General features: G+C 40.3%; 1 protein-coding gene across 5 annotated transcripts in view; it reads left to right on the top strand.

Moving 5' to 3' along the window:
* The first annotated feature begins 583 nt into the window (after window positions 1-583).
* The window catches only part of ADAM23 (ADAM metallopeptidase domain 23), an 85545-nt gene continuing 71173 nt past the window's right edge, over window positions 584-14955 (top strand). For 4 of the 5 annotated variants that reach the window (XM_034431639.3, XM_034431616.3, XM_034431626.3 and 1 more), the window contains exons 1-3: window positions 584-2307; window positions 3553-3779; window positions 14129-14205. In XM_034431639.3, coding sequence (XP_034287530.2) covers window positions 2115-2307; window positions 3553-3779; window positions 14129-14205 — 497 coding nt within the window. In that variant the 5' untranslated portion in view covers window positions 584-2114. The remainder of the gene's footprint in view (window positions 2308-3552; window positions 3780-14128; window positions 14206-14955) is intronic. The other variant, XM_087882144.1, reaches the window with a different exon arrangement.

Raw genomic sequence — 14955 nt, forward strand, 5'->3', positions numbered from 1 at the left:
AAATATACTGTAAGAAATAGAAACCGGAATTAAAATTGCAAGGAAAAAGATCCAAAATCTAAGGGTATCTAAAGTAGTAGTGAGAAAACTTAAGGAGTTTCTTGCTGAAGATTAAAGTGAGTTTAGAAGCTGAATTCCTGCTCAATAAAAATATGAAGATGTTAGCTGGGCAATGCTAACCAGCAGTGTCTGCAGAAAGGATCAATATAGCAAGATGATGGTTGAAGCCCTACCTCTTTTTTTAACTTCATTTAATGTTAACACAAAAAAAGGCCAGAGCTCTGATTACAGCTGCCGTCATGCTTGTTTTGATCCCTCCTCTCCACTTTGGCTGGTGATACTAATCCAGTGCAAATAGGTGGAGAAATTGCAGGAGTAACAAACTTCCTAGGCTACAAGAATAGATAGAGAGGGTGACTATTGCCATGAAATAGATAGTTTGGGAGACAAGAAACTAGACAAAACATTTAAGTGAAGAAATATCTTATGGACCAACAGGTTCTGTTGCCAAGACTGTGGTTGCTGTGAAATCTGGACTGTCAAAAAAACAAAACAAAAACCAAATCAGGAAAAAATGCTTTTGAGTTGTGCAGGGTAAATTTATTGGATGCAAAAAGAACAAACCATTCAAAACTAGATGAAATAAAACCACTGGAAGCACTAATACTGATGTTAAAGCTTAAATAGGTGACAGGTAAATTACAAAATCATTGGAGAAAAAACTGATACTTGGAAAAATCCAAAACAGTCAAAAGGGCTGTCAGAAAACAAGGTAACTAGATATATCCTTTCAATGAAGAAGGTAGCACAAGTTTGCAAAAACAGAGAAGCAGTTGCTGACAGACAATCCTCCTGAAATGATGTTCATTGGGTCTCCGAGAATGCCTGAATGACAAGAGAAACAATAAAGTTGTCAGGTAGATCACAGTTTCAGCAAGGGAACTCGTATAAATACTTTTATACCAGGAGTGAACCAGGGTGATTACACCGTAATCATTTCTCCCTCCTATAATAATTCTCTAAAAAATTTTTTTAAAAAAGCAGCTACCTCTACAGTCCAGTCCTCTCGTTCACTAACGACATTAAGAGCAAGGCTTGCGGTGTCTATTCGTAATTACACTGGCCAGAAACTACTCAGGAGAAAGTACATGGCTGGAGAGGCAGGAACCAATGCAAGTGAAAAACGACATCTGGTAACTGATGGTCCTGAGAGGTGGTGAAAGCAACCACGATTCGACAGCATTTCAGCTGTTAAAATAACGCAGCTCCCTTCTAGCCCTCCCCGCCTTTTTGGCTTTGCCACTGCAGCAAATCTGGAAGGGAGAGGACGTAGGGACAAGAATTGCACGGGTAAGAAGCGGGCGGAACGCCGCATGCAGGTCCGAGGGCCGCGCCGCTCGTCCCCTTCCCGAGATGCTGCATCACGACACCTGCTCGTTCCCTCCGCGCTATTCTCGCTCGCCTCTTAGGTCTAACGCCGCCCCCGCCCTGCCACGCCCCGCTCCGCCCCGTCCCGCTCCTCTCAAGAGCCGGAGGGAGCATCTGCTCCCCCCCACCCGCATGCGCGCTCTTTTAACTCTGCCCTCCCCCTCCCCCCCCCACCCCGTGACGGTAGGGGCTGCAGCTGCCGGGGGTGGAAGAGTGTGGCCGGGTCTCGACGTCATCCTGTGCAGTGCGCGGGGCATTGAAAGGTGAATGGCAGAGAGGGCGAGAAGAGCGCGAGCGACTGTCAGCCCAGCCCGCAGCAGCAGCAGCAGCAGCAGGAGGAGGAAGAAGGCGGCGCCGAGGTTTGCTTCTGCTCTTCCCAGGAGGGGCGCCCGCAGATAATGGAGCGGAGGCGGTAGGAAGGTGTCGCGGTGGAGGCAGCGGCAGCAGCGGAACAAAAAGCGGAGTCACTGCGCCGTGTCTTCCCTTCGCCTCCAGCAATGTGAAGAAAGAAGTGCCGCGACCGTCGCTGCGTGACCGCTCGACCGCCGCTTTCTTCCAGGGGGAAGGGGGCAGTGCCGCCGCTCCCCCCCCCCCACCGCTGCTCCTCACAATTCCGACGAGGCAGGCGACTCCCTTCACCACCGCCCGCCCTGCCCCCCCCTCCACCTCCCGCAAAGCTATGAGCCATGAAGCCGCCTGGCAGAAGTTCTCTGCGGCAGCCCTTCTCTGGCAGCTGCCGGCACCGCCGACCCTCTAACGCTCCCTTCTCAGCATGCCTGGCGCGGCTGCCTCTGCTCGCCTTCTTCCGCCGTTTCCTTTTGGCGTTCCTGCTCCTCTGCTGGGGACGCCCAGAGAGCTGGGGGGTCATTGCGGACACCGGTGAGTGCGGTGGGGGGGGATGGGCTGGAATCTCCCCTTCTTCCTCCGCAGTGTATGGTGTTTGGGAAGTCAGCCCTCTTCTCCTTCGAACTGCTATTTGCTGCCTTACGAGTTACATGCCAATGCAGATAAATAGCAAAGCCCGTTATCTAGTTATTTTTTCTTTCCGGTGTCCCTTTGGAGCCCCTAATTTTCCCTGTCATGCTAGTTTCTTCTGCTCGTGACAGACCTCATACAGCACCCCGTCTTTTCCTCCCTGTGGTGAGAAGCTTTCGTGATCTTTCACCCCCCATAAGTATGTGCATACACCTGCTTCCACACAGATTCATTGACAGGTTTTTATCCCGAAGATAGCATTTTGTTTGATCACCTGCAGCAAATTGTTAATCGTGACTGCAACCAAATTCTTCTTTCTTTCTTTTCCTTCTCATGTTGAAGATTCTTTATTGGTGTATATAGATATGGTGCAAACTCAGGCATATGATGATGATGGGCAAGATGTGATCTCAAAAGGTGCTGATGCAGCAAAACGTTCTTGGCAGGTTGTCAGAATGCTCATTTTTTGTGCTCTTATTTAAGAAGTATCTGAAGCAGAGTAAGTGAGGTTTCTGTTTAGGGAAAGATATTTAGAATTGAGTTGAGAGCTCATACATAATATACAAATGGAAAAAAGAACTCCCTGTGAATAGAACTCTTAAGCATGAAGAAATATGTATTTTCTTCTGCATGATCTCTAGTACTTAAATGTTAATTTTGAAAGAAATCTAACTGAATTTCTTGAGATAATTTTGTATAATAACTATACTTAGAATTTGTATTCTTACGGTTTGTGAGAAGTGGTCCTTATGTAAAGGGAATTGATTGATTTTCAGTGGACACATGAATTCCATTTATGAGAAGTTTGCTGATTCACAGATTTTGATCAATATTTCTGAGGAAAACTGACAAGAGCCATGATGTTTGGCATCTCATTAAAAGAGCTTCCCTTCTGAAAAATGTTTTTTTAAAAAACATTTAGATTATTATGTAAAATACATTGTATTAAATACCCAATATTTTCTGTCATTCTTTCTGCAGTACTGCAATACTTTGTATTGCTTTCCTAAATACCATACTAGGAAATATTTTAATAAGGCATGTTGGACTCATATTATCCTCTTGAAGGAAAATTAACAGAATTTAAAGCAGCCTATATAAAGTGTTCGGTTCCTCTGTGGTTTAATGTAGACCTATCTGTCTTCCCAGCTATCCATTGGAATGAAACTTTGGAAAAAACAGAAACCATTCTGGCAAATGAGGACACTGTATTTCAACAGACTAACAATAGTAGTAGCAAAAATAACAATTACAGCAGTGCATTCCAAAAAGAAATCACATTGCCTTCAAGACTTATTTATTATTTGAACAAAGACTCTGAAAGTCCCTACCATATTTTGGATACTAGGACAAGATACCAGCAAAAACACAGTAAGGTAAGAATTTTTAAAAAAGGAACATCCAGTACAGTAGCTCAAAATAGTCCTGTCCCTTGAGGGATTGTCTTACTTTAAGAATGTCTATTCAGCAGATTGGTAATACCTCTGTAATATTATTGCTGCATTGGCTTTAGGTGCCAGGAATTGCTGTCAGTTAGTTGTGAAGCTTAGTATCAGTACTGTAGATAAAACAAAAGAATATAACCTATTTTTTTCCCCTCTTCATTTTAACCAACTTACTTGAACTAGAGAAAAGGGCATGGTAAAAACTAAATAATATTTTTCACGTAACAGGTATAGGAGATCTTGATGTGTTATGGATCCAAATTCTTTATCTTTAGTACATGTGTATACACACACACACACACACACACACACACACACACAAACTGCATCTTCATGTAGCTAAACTTAGTCATATTTAAACCATAAATTAAACCTAAACCATATTTAAAACAATGACACTTAAATAAGTTATGATTCACTTGTGTCATTGCTTCAGTTGTATGTTTAAATTAACCTTAGCTGTATCAAGACCTGCAGAGTTCTCATATATCTAGCAGAAAAGAAATATGAGTGAACTTACTATGAGAGTACTTTAGAAGACTGTTTAGAATTTAGTCTATTGTGATTTCATGTTATGTGTTTCTTGTTTTTATTGATCTCTTCCCAAAGTAATAATTAGGCCAAATGTGATTTGTCCCTCTTGTTATGATATAAGATCATGTATTGCGGTACTTTTACAGATATTCCATTTCCTCTCTAAAGGTAGTATTTCAGTAGTCAAATAGCTACTGCTCAATGTTGTGTTATATTGTATAAGTTACATTGCTATTGAACATAATTTTGGTTAGTCTGGGATTGAAAACCCAACCACACGCATTCTTAATAGACAGGAAACTTCTTAATTTTTAAAATAATACTATTAATGCAAATTAAAAGGCAAGAATTTTTTAAATCATTAGTAATTTGATGTGTTTTTCATTAAATCATACTTTATATTAATTCATAACTCTTGGAATAATATGGTTTATTCCAAAACAGATCTATCCAAAGAAATGCATGACTTTGGCAAGATGGGCACTTACAGAAAATTGATTTTTTAATTTATTTTATTAATCAGTTCAGTAAGCAAAGGAGTGAAGTCTGTGTGCCACCTGACCCATTATTTTGAAGCTCAGGAGACATTTGGCAGCTGTTTCTGATGAAACATAAGAAACTATTGTCAGATAAAGAAAACAGGGCATTCCCAGTAGAATATGCAGTATCTCTACAGGACCAACATTGGAGAACGTGAAATTAATATCTGTTGATCATATAAATGTTAATGACAAATCCAGAGTGACAGTATGCTTGAAGGGCATTCTCAAGAGTCTGTGCTGCTTTGATCTTTCCAGATTATTTCTCTCTTCTTACTATAGACTTCTACGTTTCAGTGAACGCAGCTCTAGAATGCAGCCTTTGGAAGTGACTTTTTAGGAAGTAATACAGGTAGTCTCCAAATTACAACAGTTCATTTAGTGACCATTCAAAATTACAACAGCACTGAAAAAACTGACATGACCATTTTTCATTGTAACAATTTTTGCAACATCCCCATGGTCATGTGTTCAAAACTCAGATGCTTTGCAACTGGTTCGTATTTATGATGGTCGCTGTGTCCCAGGGTCCTGTGATCATCTTTTACGACTTCCTGACAAACAAAATCAATGGGGAAACCAGTTTCAGTTAACAGCTGCAGTGATGATTCACTTAACAACTGTTGTGAAATGGGACGAAACTCACTTAAGAGAAATTTTGGGCTCAATTGTGGTTGTAAGTTGAGGACTACCTGTATAAATAGAGGTGGTACAGGGCTGATTTGAACCTAGTGCCTGCACAACATGGTTGTGTGTTCCTTTGGGGTTTAGCACTAACTTATCACTTACTGCTTTTATATTTATGTTCATAGGTGTAAAGCATTATCTGAAATAAGAAAGTACAGGTATTTTGTTAGCTAAAAGGTCCCACCTCTTATGAAAGATGATAATTTTGTACAAGATATATGAAGTGGCATAGATAATTAGTAAAATACTGTAAGTGCTTAGCTTTGTGGGAAAGTTATTCAGACAAGGTATAACTCATTCCTGGAATTAAACAGATACTGTTTCTCATGTTCCCTGGTATATACTTGGTAGTTATATTAGTGCAATTGCAGCAATTCCACCTCCTTATTCTAGTATGGTCTTTGCTGTTACTATCGTGAAAAAAATAAGAATTATTGTGGGTAGCAGTGCTCATTTCCCAAGTTATGTGCCCTTCCTCTACCCATCAAGGGAGGGAGGCAGCTCTTTCAAGTGCTTTTTTGTATTTCAGTAATTAATTACTGCACTGAGAATATAATTGTTACTAATTCTGCCTGCATTAAGAATATAATAATATCTAGCTTTGCCAATGCAGCTAAAATGTTTGAAGTAATTGTTACATCTTTTAATAGCAAGTATTCCAAATGTTAATCCTTACATAGCCAAAAAAGCATTATCCATATAGAGGAAAAGTACTTGCACAAGTTTAAAGATTTTACATTAATGATTTAGGAGAAAAATGGGGGAGGGAAGAGCAATTCAGTGAGGATTGATCATGAAAGCCAATATAAATGTTAAGAAGAAGAAAAAAGGCATATCCAGGAAAGATCCCTGACTGGCTGAAAAGGAAGACATAATACTGCAATATTTTGCTGCATTTTCCATGTTTTAACTTCATAGTCCCGCTGTATAGAAACCTTATGAAATTGTCGTGGGAAAGTTAACTAGAATAATCTAGCTCACAGCATTTTTAATACTCATTATCTGGAGCGTAGCTTTCAATGTGGCAACTGACAATCAGAATATATGGTTAATATAATTGTTAAATTAATTACATGCCAAGACTTCTGTACATGGAAAGAGAATAGTATGATTAAGTTCTAAGAGCTTTTAATTGAGGTAGGACAACAGGAGTGGTCAGTGGAGCCCAATGAATGATTCAGCAGAAAGTGCTTGACGGAGTTAAGCAACTCTAAATATGTGTCAGATGAAAGTTTTCTGCTAATACACTATTCTGGAGGAGAGTCACCTCTGGATGAAATGGGTGGATGGGAGGGAGGGAGGGAGGGAGGGAGGAAGGAAAGAAGGAAGGAAGGAAGGAAGGAAGGAAGGAAGGAAGGAGTCCTTGCAATTTTTATTCCACTAGTCATTGTTGACTATAGGGCAAAGCATCCATCTCACTGTTCCTAGGCATGATGGGTGGTTTATAAACTTAATAAATAAATTTAACAAACGAACTTCAGTTGTCATTCCATTTGTATGTAACAAAAGTCTCTTTGCAGGGCATCCCTTGAATGCCCTTTCCAGTTCTTGGAAGGAGCAAGCAAGGATACTACTGAGACACAGGTGTTTAGTACTGGATGCTTGCCCATATATAAATATACATAGGCTGAAACTTTATTTCTCCTAACCTGGAGAAATAATTTATATCATTTAGTTCCTTCTTTTTTGAGTATCAATACTTACTCTAATACCTTGAATCACATCCCTATTCTTTGTGGGCTTCTCTACTTATCTGAATGACTGTTTTAATGAGTCATGATTTCAATCCTGAAAAATAACCCACTCTCTGACCTAAATGAGGAGGAGCTAGTGGACGTTGGAAAGGAGAGATCAATGGAAATTCTAGAATCACATTCCAACATCAAGCCTGAGTTGTAACATGTCAGATAGTCCCAAAGGTGCTTTTTTGAAGAGGCAACTGGATTTCCTTGTTTTTCTTTGAAGACATTTTGCTTCCCATCCAAGAAGCTTCTTCAGCTCTCAGAGCTCCTTGAAGAAGCTTCTAGGATGAGAAGTGAAACGTGTTCAAAGAAAAACCAGAAAGTCCAGTTGCCTCTTCAAAAAAGCACCTTTGGGACAACCATGACCTGGATGACTGAGAATCTCCATAGACAACATGCCAGATAGGAATGTGAATGGAACAGTGATAGAATCTTGAATTAAAGATTCCTGAAGAACTGAATTTCATTCTGACTTTTGAGAGATCTTATATTTTTATATAATCTTATATATCTTATATTTACTTGGAGGCTCACACTCCCTAATGGCTGCTTGTTACTGAACGCAAGGAAGCAAAGAGGTAGAATAGTGCTTGTTCTAGTTCAGAGGTAAAACTCCTTAATGACTCTTCATTTTTCAGGATGGACGTGGAAAATTGTAGTTGTAATAGTTTTACTTAAAAGAAATATATAAGGGATCAATAAGACTCCATACATTGTTGGGCAGGTTATCAGAGCTATCTGGAGACTTATCCCTCTAATGTATCCAGTGGGTTCATCACAATAGGTCTGCTTGCATGCAAAGTGAGCTCCTGGGAACCTTAGTACTCTTTCCCGTTAGGAACCTGCTAATTCCCATATTACTTTAGCATCAAATATTATTTTAAAATAGAGGAAAGATCTCTGAAACTTTATCTGCATATAAGATGCTTAGGGATTCCTGGGTATTTCTCTTTTTTATCATTTAGAAACTGTATAACTACTGAACCATAGAATGTATTCATTTCTGCCTCCCTATTTTTTGGCTACTGATTTGCTGAATGAAGGATTTTAATAACTTTAAATTCGAAAGTTTGCAATTTTGAAACATTGAGTTGGTTTAATAAAGGTATCATCTCAAATTGTCAATACAGACAGTCACTTCTGCTACTCAGCATGTATCATAGCAGGGATATAAAGGGATTATAAGCTATCAAGCCAATATAACTTTATATGGTTAAGACTGCTTCAGAAGAGTTTAGAACCATGATGGTGAATCTATGGCACAGCTGGCATGCAGAGCCCTCCCTGCGGGGATATGAGCCTTCGCCCCAGCTCAGCTTCACCATGCATGCATGGCCAGCTGGTTTTCAGGTCTCTGCCGTGCATGTGCAGGGGGTGGGATGCATGTGGGACACGTGTGCATGCACGGGGTGCGGGGTGTGCATGGGGGGCATGCGCACATCCATGGGAGCATGGGGGTGCATGGGGATTGCGCTCGCATGTGCGGGGGCAGGGATCACACGGGTTGTGCACACATGTCCTGGGGGTGGGGCGCATGGGGGGTGTTGCGTGCGCTCTTGGCACTTGGCACTGAAAAGGTTAGCCATCACTGGTTTAGAGGATCATTTACATGCTAAGCCATACATTTTTGCAAACCACACTAGCTAGATCTGTGCAATATGCTATACCCAAACCATATTTAAGGCTTAGCTGGGATAAGCAAATCCAGCCACTCCCTTAAGGCATAGTCCAAGAAGAGTTTGATACATATTGATTAGTATTAATATCTTTAAAAAAATATTTTTCAGGTTGTATCCAAACTTGTTGGAAAATAGAAACAATTTTGAGAATTCTCACGTGTTTTTACATATATTATGATATGCATACATATATAAAGAGGGAGGTAATGGAATACTAAATGTCAGGTTTTGTAGGCCATTTACAGTCTATGAATTAATCTTAGAGGGCTAGTTTGGAGTTGTGATTAATACACTGGGATAGAAACTGGGACATCATGAATTCCAGTCCCACTTTAGTCACAAAACTAGCTGGGAGACCCAAGGGCCAAAGAGAACATTTTGCACCAAATGAGATTATCAAAATTTTCTATTCTTTTCTAACAATAACATCTAAGATTGACAAATCATATAGTAATCAATTCTGAAAATGTCATGAAACAGAAAGAACGTTTTATCCAGCGGCGAAATGCACTTACCTTCGCTACCGATTGGAAATGTGAGCACGTGCCTCTTCTGCGCATGCGCAGAAGGTAAAAAACAGGACGTAATGGCGTCCCGGTGGGTGGGCGGAGCTTGCCACCGCCGGCCCTACCACCTCGCACAAGCCTGATAGATCAGGCCGGATTTCACCACTGGTTTTATCATCTGTGATGGACATGTAAAAAAAAAAAAATCCCCAAAATACTGAAAAGACATACATATAGTGTAATGCAGAAAATCTTGTAATTTAAATTTGAAATGAAACTATAACTTTTCTTACTAGATGTCTATGGAAATTCTCAGTCATCCAGGTCATGGTTATCCCAAAGGTGCTTTTTTCAAGAGCCAACTGGATTTCCTTGTTTTTCTTTGAAGACATTTTGCTTCTCATCCAAGAAGCTTCTTCAGCTCTGACTGGATGGTGGGGAATGGAAGAATTTATATTCCTTGCAGACAGCTGGTCATTTGCATTATTTTAGAAAGTCGTTGAGGCCACCTGGAGGTTTATCTGTGTCCTCAGGGTCACCTGAGTAGTGCAAATGGGTGTCTTGGAACTGATGAAAGGACTGTGTAGACTGGAGATAGATGATGACATATCCCCCCCCCTCTGTTGAGAGAGGGCTATTCAATTCTGACATAGATAACCTCTTTGACCCCTCTTTCAAACCAGTGGTTCTCTCTGTCCAAAATGTGGACTATGCTGTCTTCAAAAGAGTGGCTTTTGTCTTTTAAATGCAGATGGACTGCTAAGTCTTGTCATGATGGGTTTGTTCTCCTATGTTATGCCATGCTTTTATGAAGTGGATGTTTTGTTTCCCCAATGTACAGATCTGCACATCTCATATGTGTACTGCATATAACCACGTTGTTCAATTTGTATCTGGGTGTTTTATCCTTGGGGTGGATAAGCTTCTGCCTAAGTGTATTCTTGGGTTTAAAGTGTGCACGTATGCTGTGTTGACTGAAGATCCTCCTGAGCTTTTCAGATATCCCTGCAATGTATGGAATGACAGCATTGCTTCATTTATTGTTTTCTTCTTTGCCTATTATTGAGGAATTCCTGCTAAGTCTTTGGGGGGATTTGAGGGCTTCCTTGATGTGTTTTAGTTCTTTTCCCCCTGTATTTGTACTGTACAGTCCAGGAAGGCTAGACAATAAAATTGATGTATCTGTCCACAGAGTTGGTATGTTTGGTGAATGCTTCCAATTCTGGTGTTTTGATCTTGACCCAAGGATCATTCACATAATACCAATGAGTGGGTGGAATTTCTGTGAAGGAGTTTTGGGCTTTGGTTTCTATCTCTTCCATGTAGGTGAACTCATGGAACAGCCATATTTTTTCACCAAACATATCACCTCTGTGGACAGATGCATCAAATTCATATGGGAAGATGTTAAGGAAAATAATCTAGCCTTCCTGGACTGTGCAGTACACATTAAGGAAGAGAGAAGCCTTAACATTGAAGTTTATCAAAAAAAAACCCACACAGAGATCAATATTTACATTTTGATTCTCACCGTCCACTGGAGCACAAAATGGGAGTTATCAGAACTGTACACCAGTGAGCTGAAGACCAGCCTACCAGCAAATATGGGAAAGAAAAAGAACTAAAACACATCAAGGAAGCCTTCAAAACATGTGGCTATCGCAAGTGGGCCTTCATCAAATCCCCAAAAAGACCCAGCAGGAGCTCCTCCATAACAAAGAAGAGAACAACTAATGAAGCAATTCCATACATTGCAGGAATATCTGAAAAGCTCAGGAGGATCTTCAGCCACACAACATACATGCACACTTTAAACCCAGGGAGCTTGTCCACCCCAAGAATAAAACACCCAAACACAAACAGAGCAACGTGGTTATATGCAGTACACATATGAGAGATGTGCAGATCTGTACATTGGGGAGACAAAACAACCACTTCATAAAAAAACAGCACAACATAGGAGATAGAGGAAAGGTTTTTTCACAGCTATGATGAAGGGGAGGGTTAAACGTCCCTTCCTTATATCTTTTGGTCGCAATATTTGTTTAGATTCTAGATAATAACAGTTACTGCTTATGATAATTGAATGTCTTGTCTAGCTATGTCCATTTGGGGAGAGAATAAGTTGTTGTATTTTTAATTTGGTAAAATTCATATAGAGGTAATTCTGAGTCTGATGTCATTGCTAAAGCTGTTGCTTCCTATCTGCCAAATGTTCACTCTTTCTCAAGAGGCATGGTAGCTCAGTGGCTTAATGATGCTGGAGATGGTATCTGCTCTGAGGTTTGAGCTCTAGCACTATATGTCGGGGTGAGTTCCTGTCACTTGCCTCAACTTCTGCCCACCTAGCAATTTGAAAACATGTTCTGTGAGAGTAGTTAAATAGGTACCACATTGGTGGAGGGACGAACTGGTACTTCGTGCAGGTGGTCAGATTCCTGCCAGCTGTGAACCTTCCTGATTGCGACACCCATTTGCAAGGCCACTCTGATGGAGAGAGGGGGACACTGCTGGAAGAACTGCTTGTCTTTCTCTCTGGTGCGAAGCTAGCTTGCTCTCCTGTGGCGCACCTTAGGAAACATGCAAACATGTACCACAACAGAGCTAGTTAATTGCCAGCCAAACTACTACTCTGAATTAGCATTGTAGTCTCCTGGCTATTGAAACAACTCCATACACTAATAATATTCTTCCTCAAGTATTCAACTCTTTGTGGAGTGCTTGGTGCTTCTCGAGCTTGGATGTTTGCTTGAAGATGTTGCATCGCCAGACTAAAGCAATATCTTCAGTGACTAGATAACAAAATAGCACTGAAGATGTTACCTAGTCTGGTAACGAAACATCTGCAAGTAAATAACCAAGCCACCCAGGATTTCACAGGACTCAATCCTGAGCTATATATATTCTCTTCCATTGATTCAACTTTTTGTTGCTATCTAATGGTTATTGTCAGGGGTGAAATCTACTTACTTTCCTTACCGGTTTGGAAGTACATACACCATGCGCACGCTCAATTCGCAAGCATAAGCATCACATGCACGCGCAGACCTGCACATGTGCAAAACCTTCTGCGCAGGTGGTGTCTGGGTGTCCGCCATCGCTACCAGATCGCCGAACCGCTGGCCAAGATTGCTTCTGGACCGGGCGATCCGGTCCAATCCGGGAGCATTTCACCCCTGGTTATTGTAGTCCTACTTAAGCATTTGTGCAAATGCAGTGAATGGTGAACCAGAAATTGCTTTCTGACTGCTACTTACAACTGCCTGGGGCATTTTTGGGGAAGTCTGCTGGTTCCCAAGAAACAGCCTCTTAACATGGGGTGGGGGGTGGGGGGGAGTTATTCTTTAACTAAAGGGGCATTGCTGTTCCCATTTAACCCTTTCTGGATTACTTCAAGTAATAAGATGCTTCTGAGAAATGTGAAACTGACAGTTGATTATATAGCAAGCATGCTAATCTTGTGTTACAACTGTTTTAACAGATTAAGAATTCATTTTGAGTCCAGATTCAATTAAAAATGCTACTAAGTAGCTTGAAAGCAAGTTAGCTAAAATATATTTTTTCCCACTGTGCCTGCTAAACTATTGATATGCCCATCTCTTATTCTGCCACTTTTTGAAGTGCTTCTGATGGGAATAAAAAGTTATTTTTAACAGCAGCATTGAGATGTAAAAATCTTATCCTTCAGGGGTTTGTTTGATTCTTTTTCTTGATACTTTCCTACCAAAATCATTTATAATTAAGTAGCTCTTTCATCTAAAATTAATCTGCTAGCTCTAGTGCTCGTAAATTTTGTTTTAGGTATGATTTTTATGGGTATGGGTTTGGATGCTGTGAGTTTTATGTATGGGTTTTTATTTTATTTTCATTGTATGTTTAACTGACTGAAAACATGTATAGCATTAGCAGGAACCCCAGTTACAAAAGCTGGAATAGCTAGAAGTGTAAAACGTAGAAAATTGTAGAAAACACCCATAGACTTGAGGTCTTTTCCTTCCTCATGGTAGGAGTGGAACTACTGCAAAATTGTGCAGAATTTTGCAAAATTGTACACCGACCAGCACAAAGTTGCTTCCCGCAAAGGCTTACGTGCCTTTGCTCCTCCTTTATGTCTTATGGGAGGGGCCAATCATCTCCAAACCTTACTCCCAAGTCGCCCCTTTTTTCTTAACTGTTCTTGCCTTCTGGCAGCTCTGCGCATGTGCACACTGGGAACAGGCTCCCCCTGTTCCTCTACTTCACTGACATCAGACTCTGGAGGCTCCAGAGTCAGCACATAACTCTCAGATGGCCCTGGCCCCATATCTGCATTTGACGCAGAACCTTCGTCCAAGCCTTTCCCTAGTATGGTGGTGTCCACATTACAGAGAACTCAGTCCATTTTTTTTTTGTTTCTACAAGCTCAACACAAAATCCCAGATAGCTTTGCAAGATGCACGTGTACACAAGATGTGTACATATTATTTATACTCAGCTGAATAAGATCAAAATCAGACAGATTTATATGGACAATTGATAAAACAGTAAATGTTTTTCTTATGCATATTTTTGTCTCCATTTCTGTCCTCACATTCTTCTCTTCTTTTTTTTCAGGCTGTGCATCTAGCTCAGGCAAGTTTCCAGATTGAAGCTTTCAGTTCTATGTTTATTCTTGACCTCTCCCTGAACAAGTAAGTGTATATCTATGGTTCTCACTTATTTTGTTCAGTATAGCAGATCTTTTAATTAAAATAAATATTCTAATGAAAGAAAAGTTCATAAAGTATACTCTCATTTTCTGGAAAGTATTGCCAAACTGTAAAGATACAATAATGACTCCCATCTGATTATTAACAAGGTTGTTAGCAGGGGTGTTCTCCTATGCAAATAACACAGGTTGCATCCCAGTTGGATGATAAGTCGCCATTATAAATGGTAAACAGAGGTGACACAAAACATTACAGAATCTTACTGGAACCTTATTGGAATTGTGGCTAAAATGTATACCAACATTTTTTGAGCAAAATAGAAGACTGAGTAATCTAAAAAAAATCTCCTAATGAAGGAACAAACTGGATTTAGACCAGAGCGCTCCACAATAGATAATTGTTTTATTTTATATTACTTTGCAACAAAACAACAAATTAATGGCAAGAAACTGTGTACCACATTTATAGATCTCAATGTGAGTTTTGGTTCTATGAACAGAAATATTTTATGGAAGAAATTGACCAAAATAAATATGGAAGATTCTTACTCTTGATTACTCTTGGTTAAGGCCCTAAACTGAAAAATTGTTTTGAAATCTCTACGGGTTTTAGAGGCTCTCTAAGAGTATATCTGCACCTAAGGGTGTTAGACAGAATTGTTTTCTATCCCAATGCTTTTTAGACTCTATGTCAATGATGTTCCAGGATTCCTATATGCTTCAGACACTTGTA

This window comes from Pantherophis guttatus, chromosome 1 (genome assembly GCF_059756535.1).
Source record: "Pantherophis guttatus breed Tessera chromosome 1, ASM5975653v1, whole genome shotgun sequence".
NCBI classification, from domain to species: Eukaryota; Metazoa; Chordata; class Lepidosauria; order Squamata; family Colubridae; genus Pantherophis; species Pantherophis guttatus.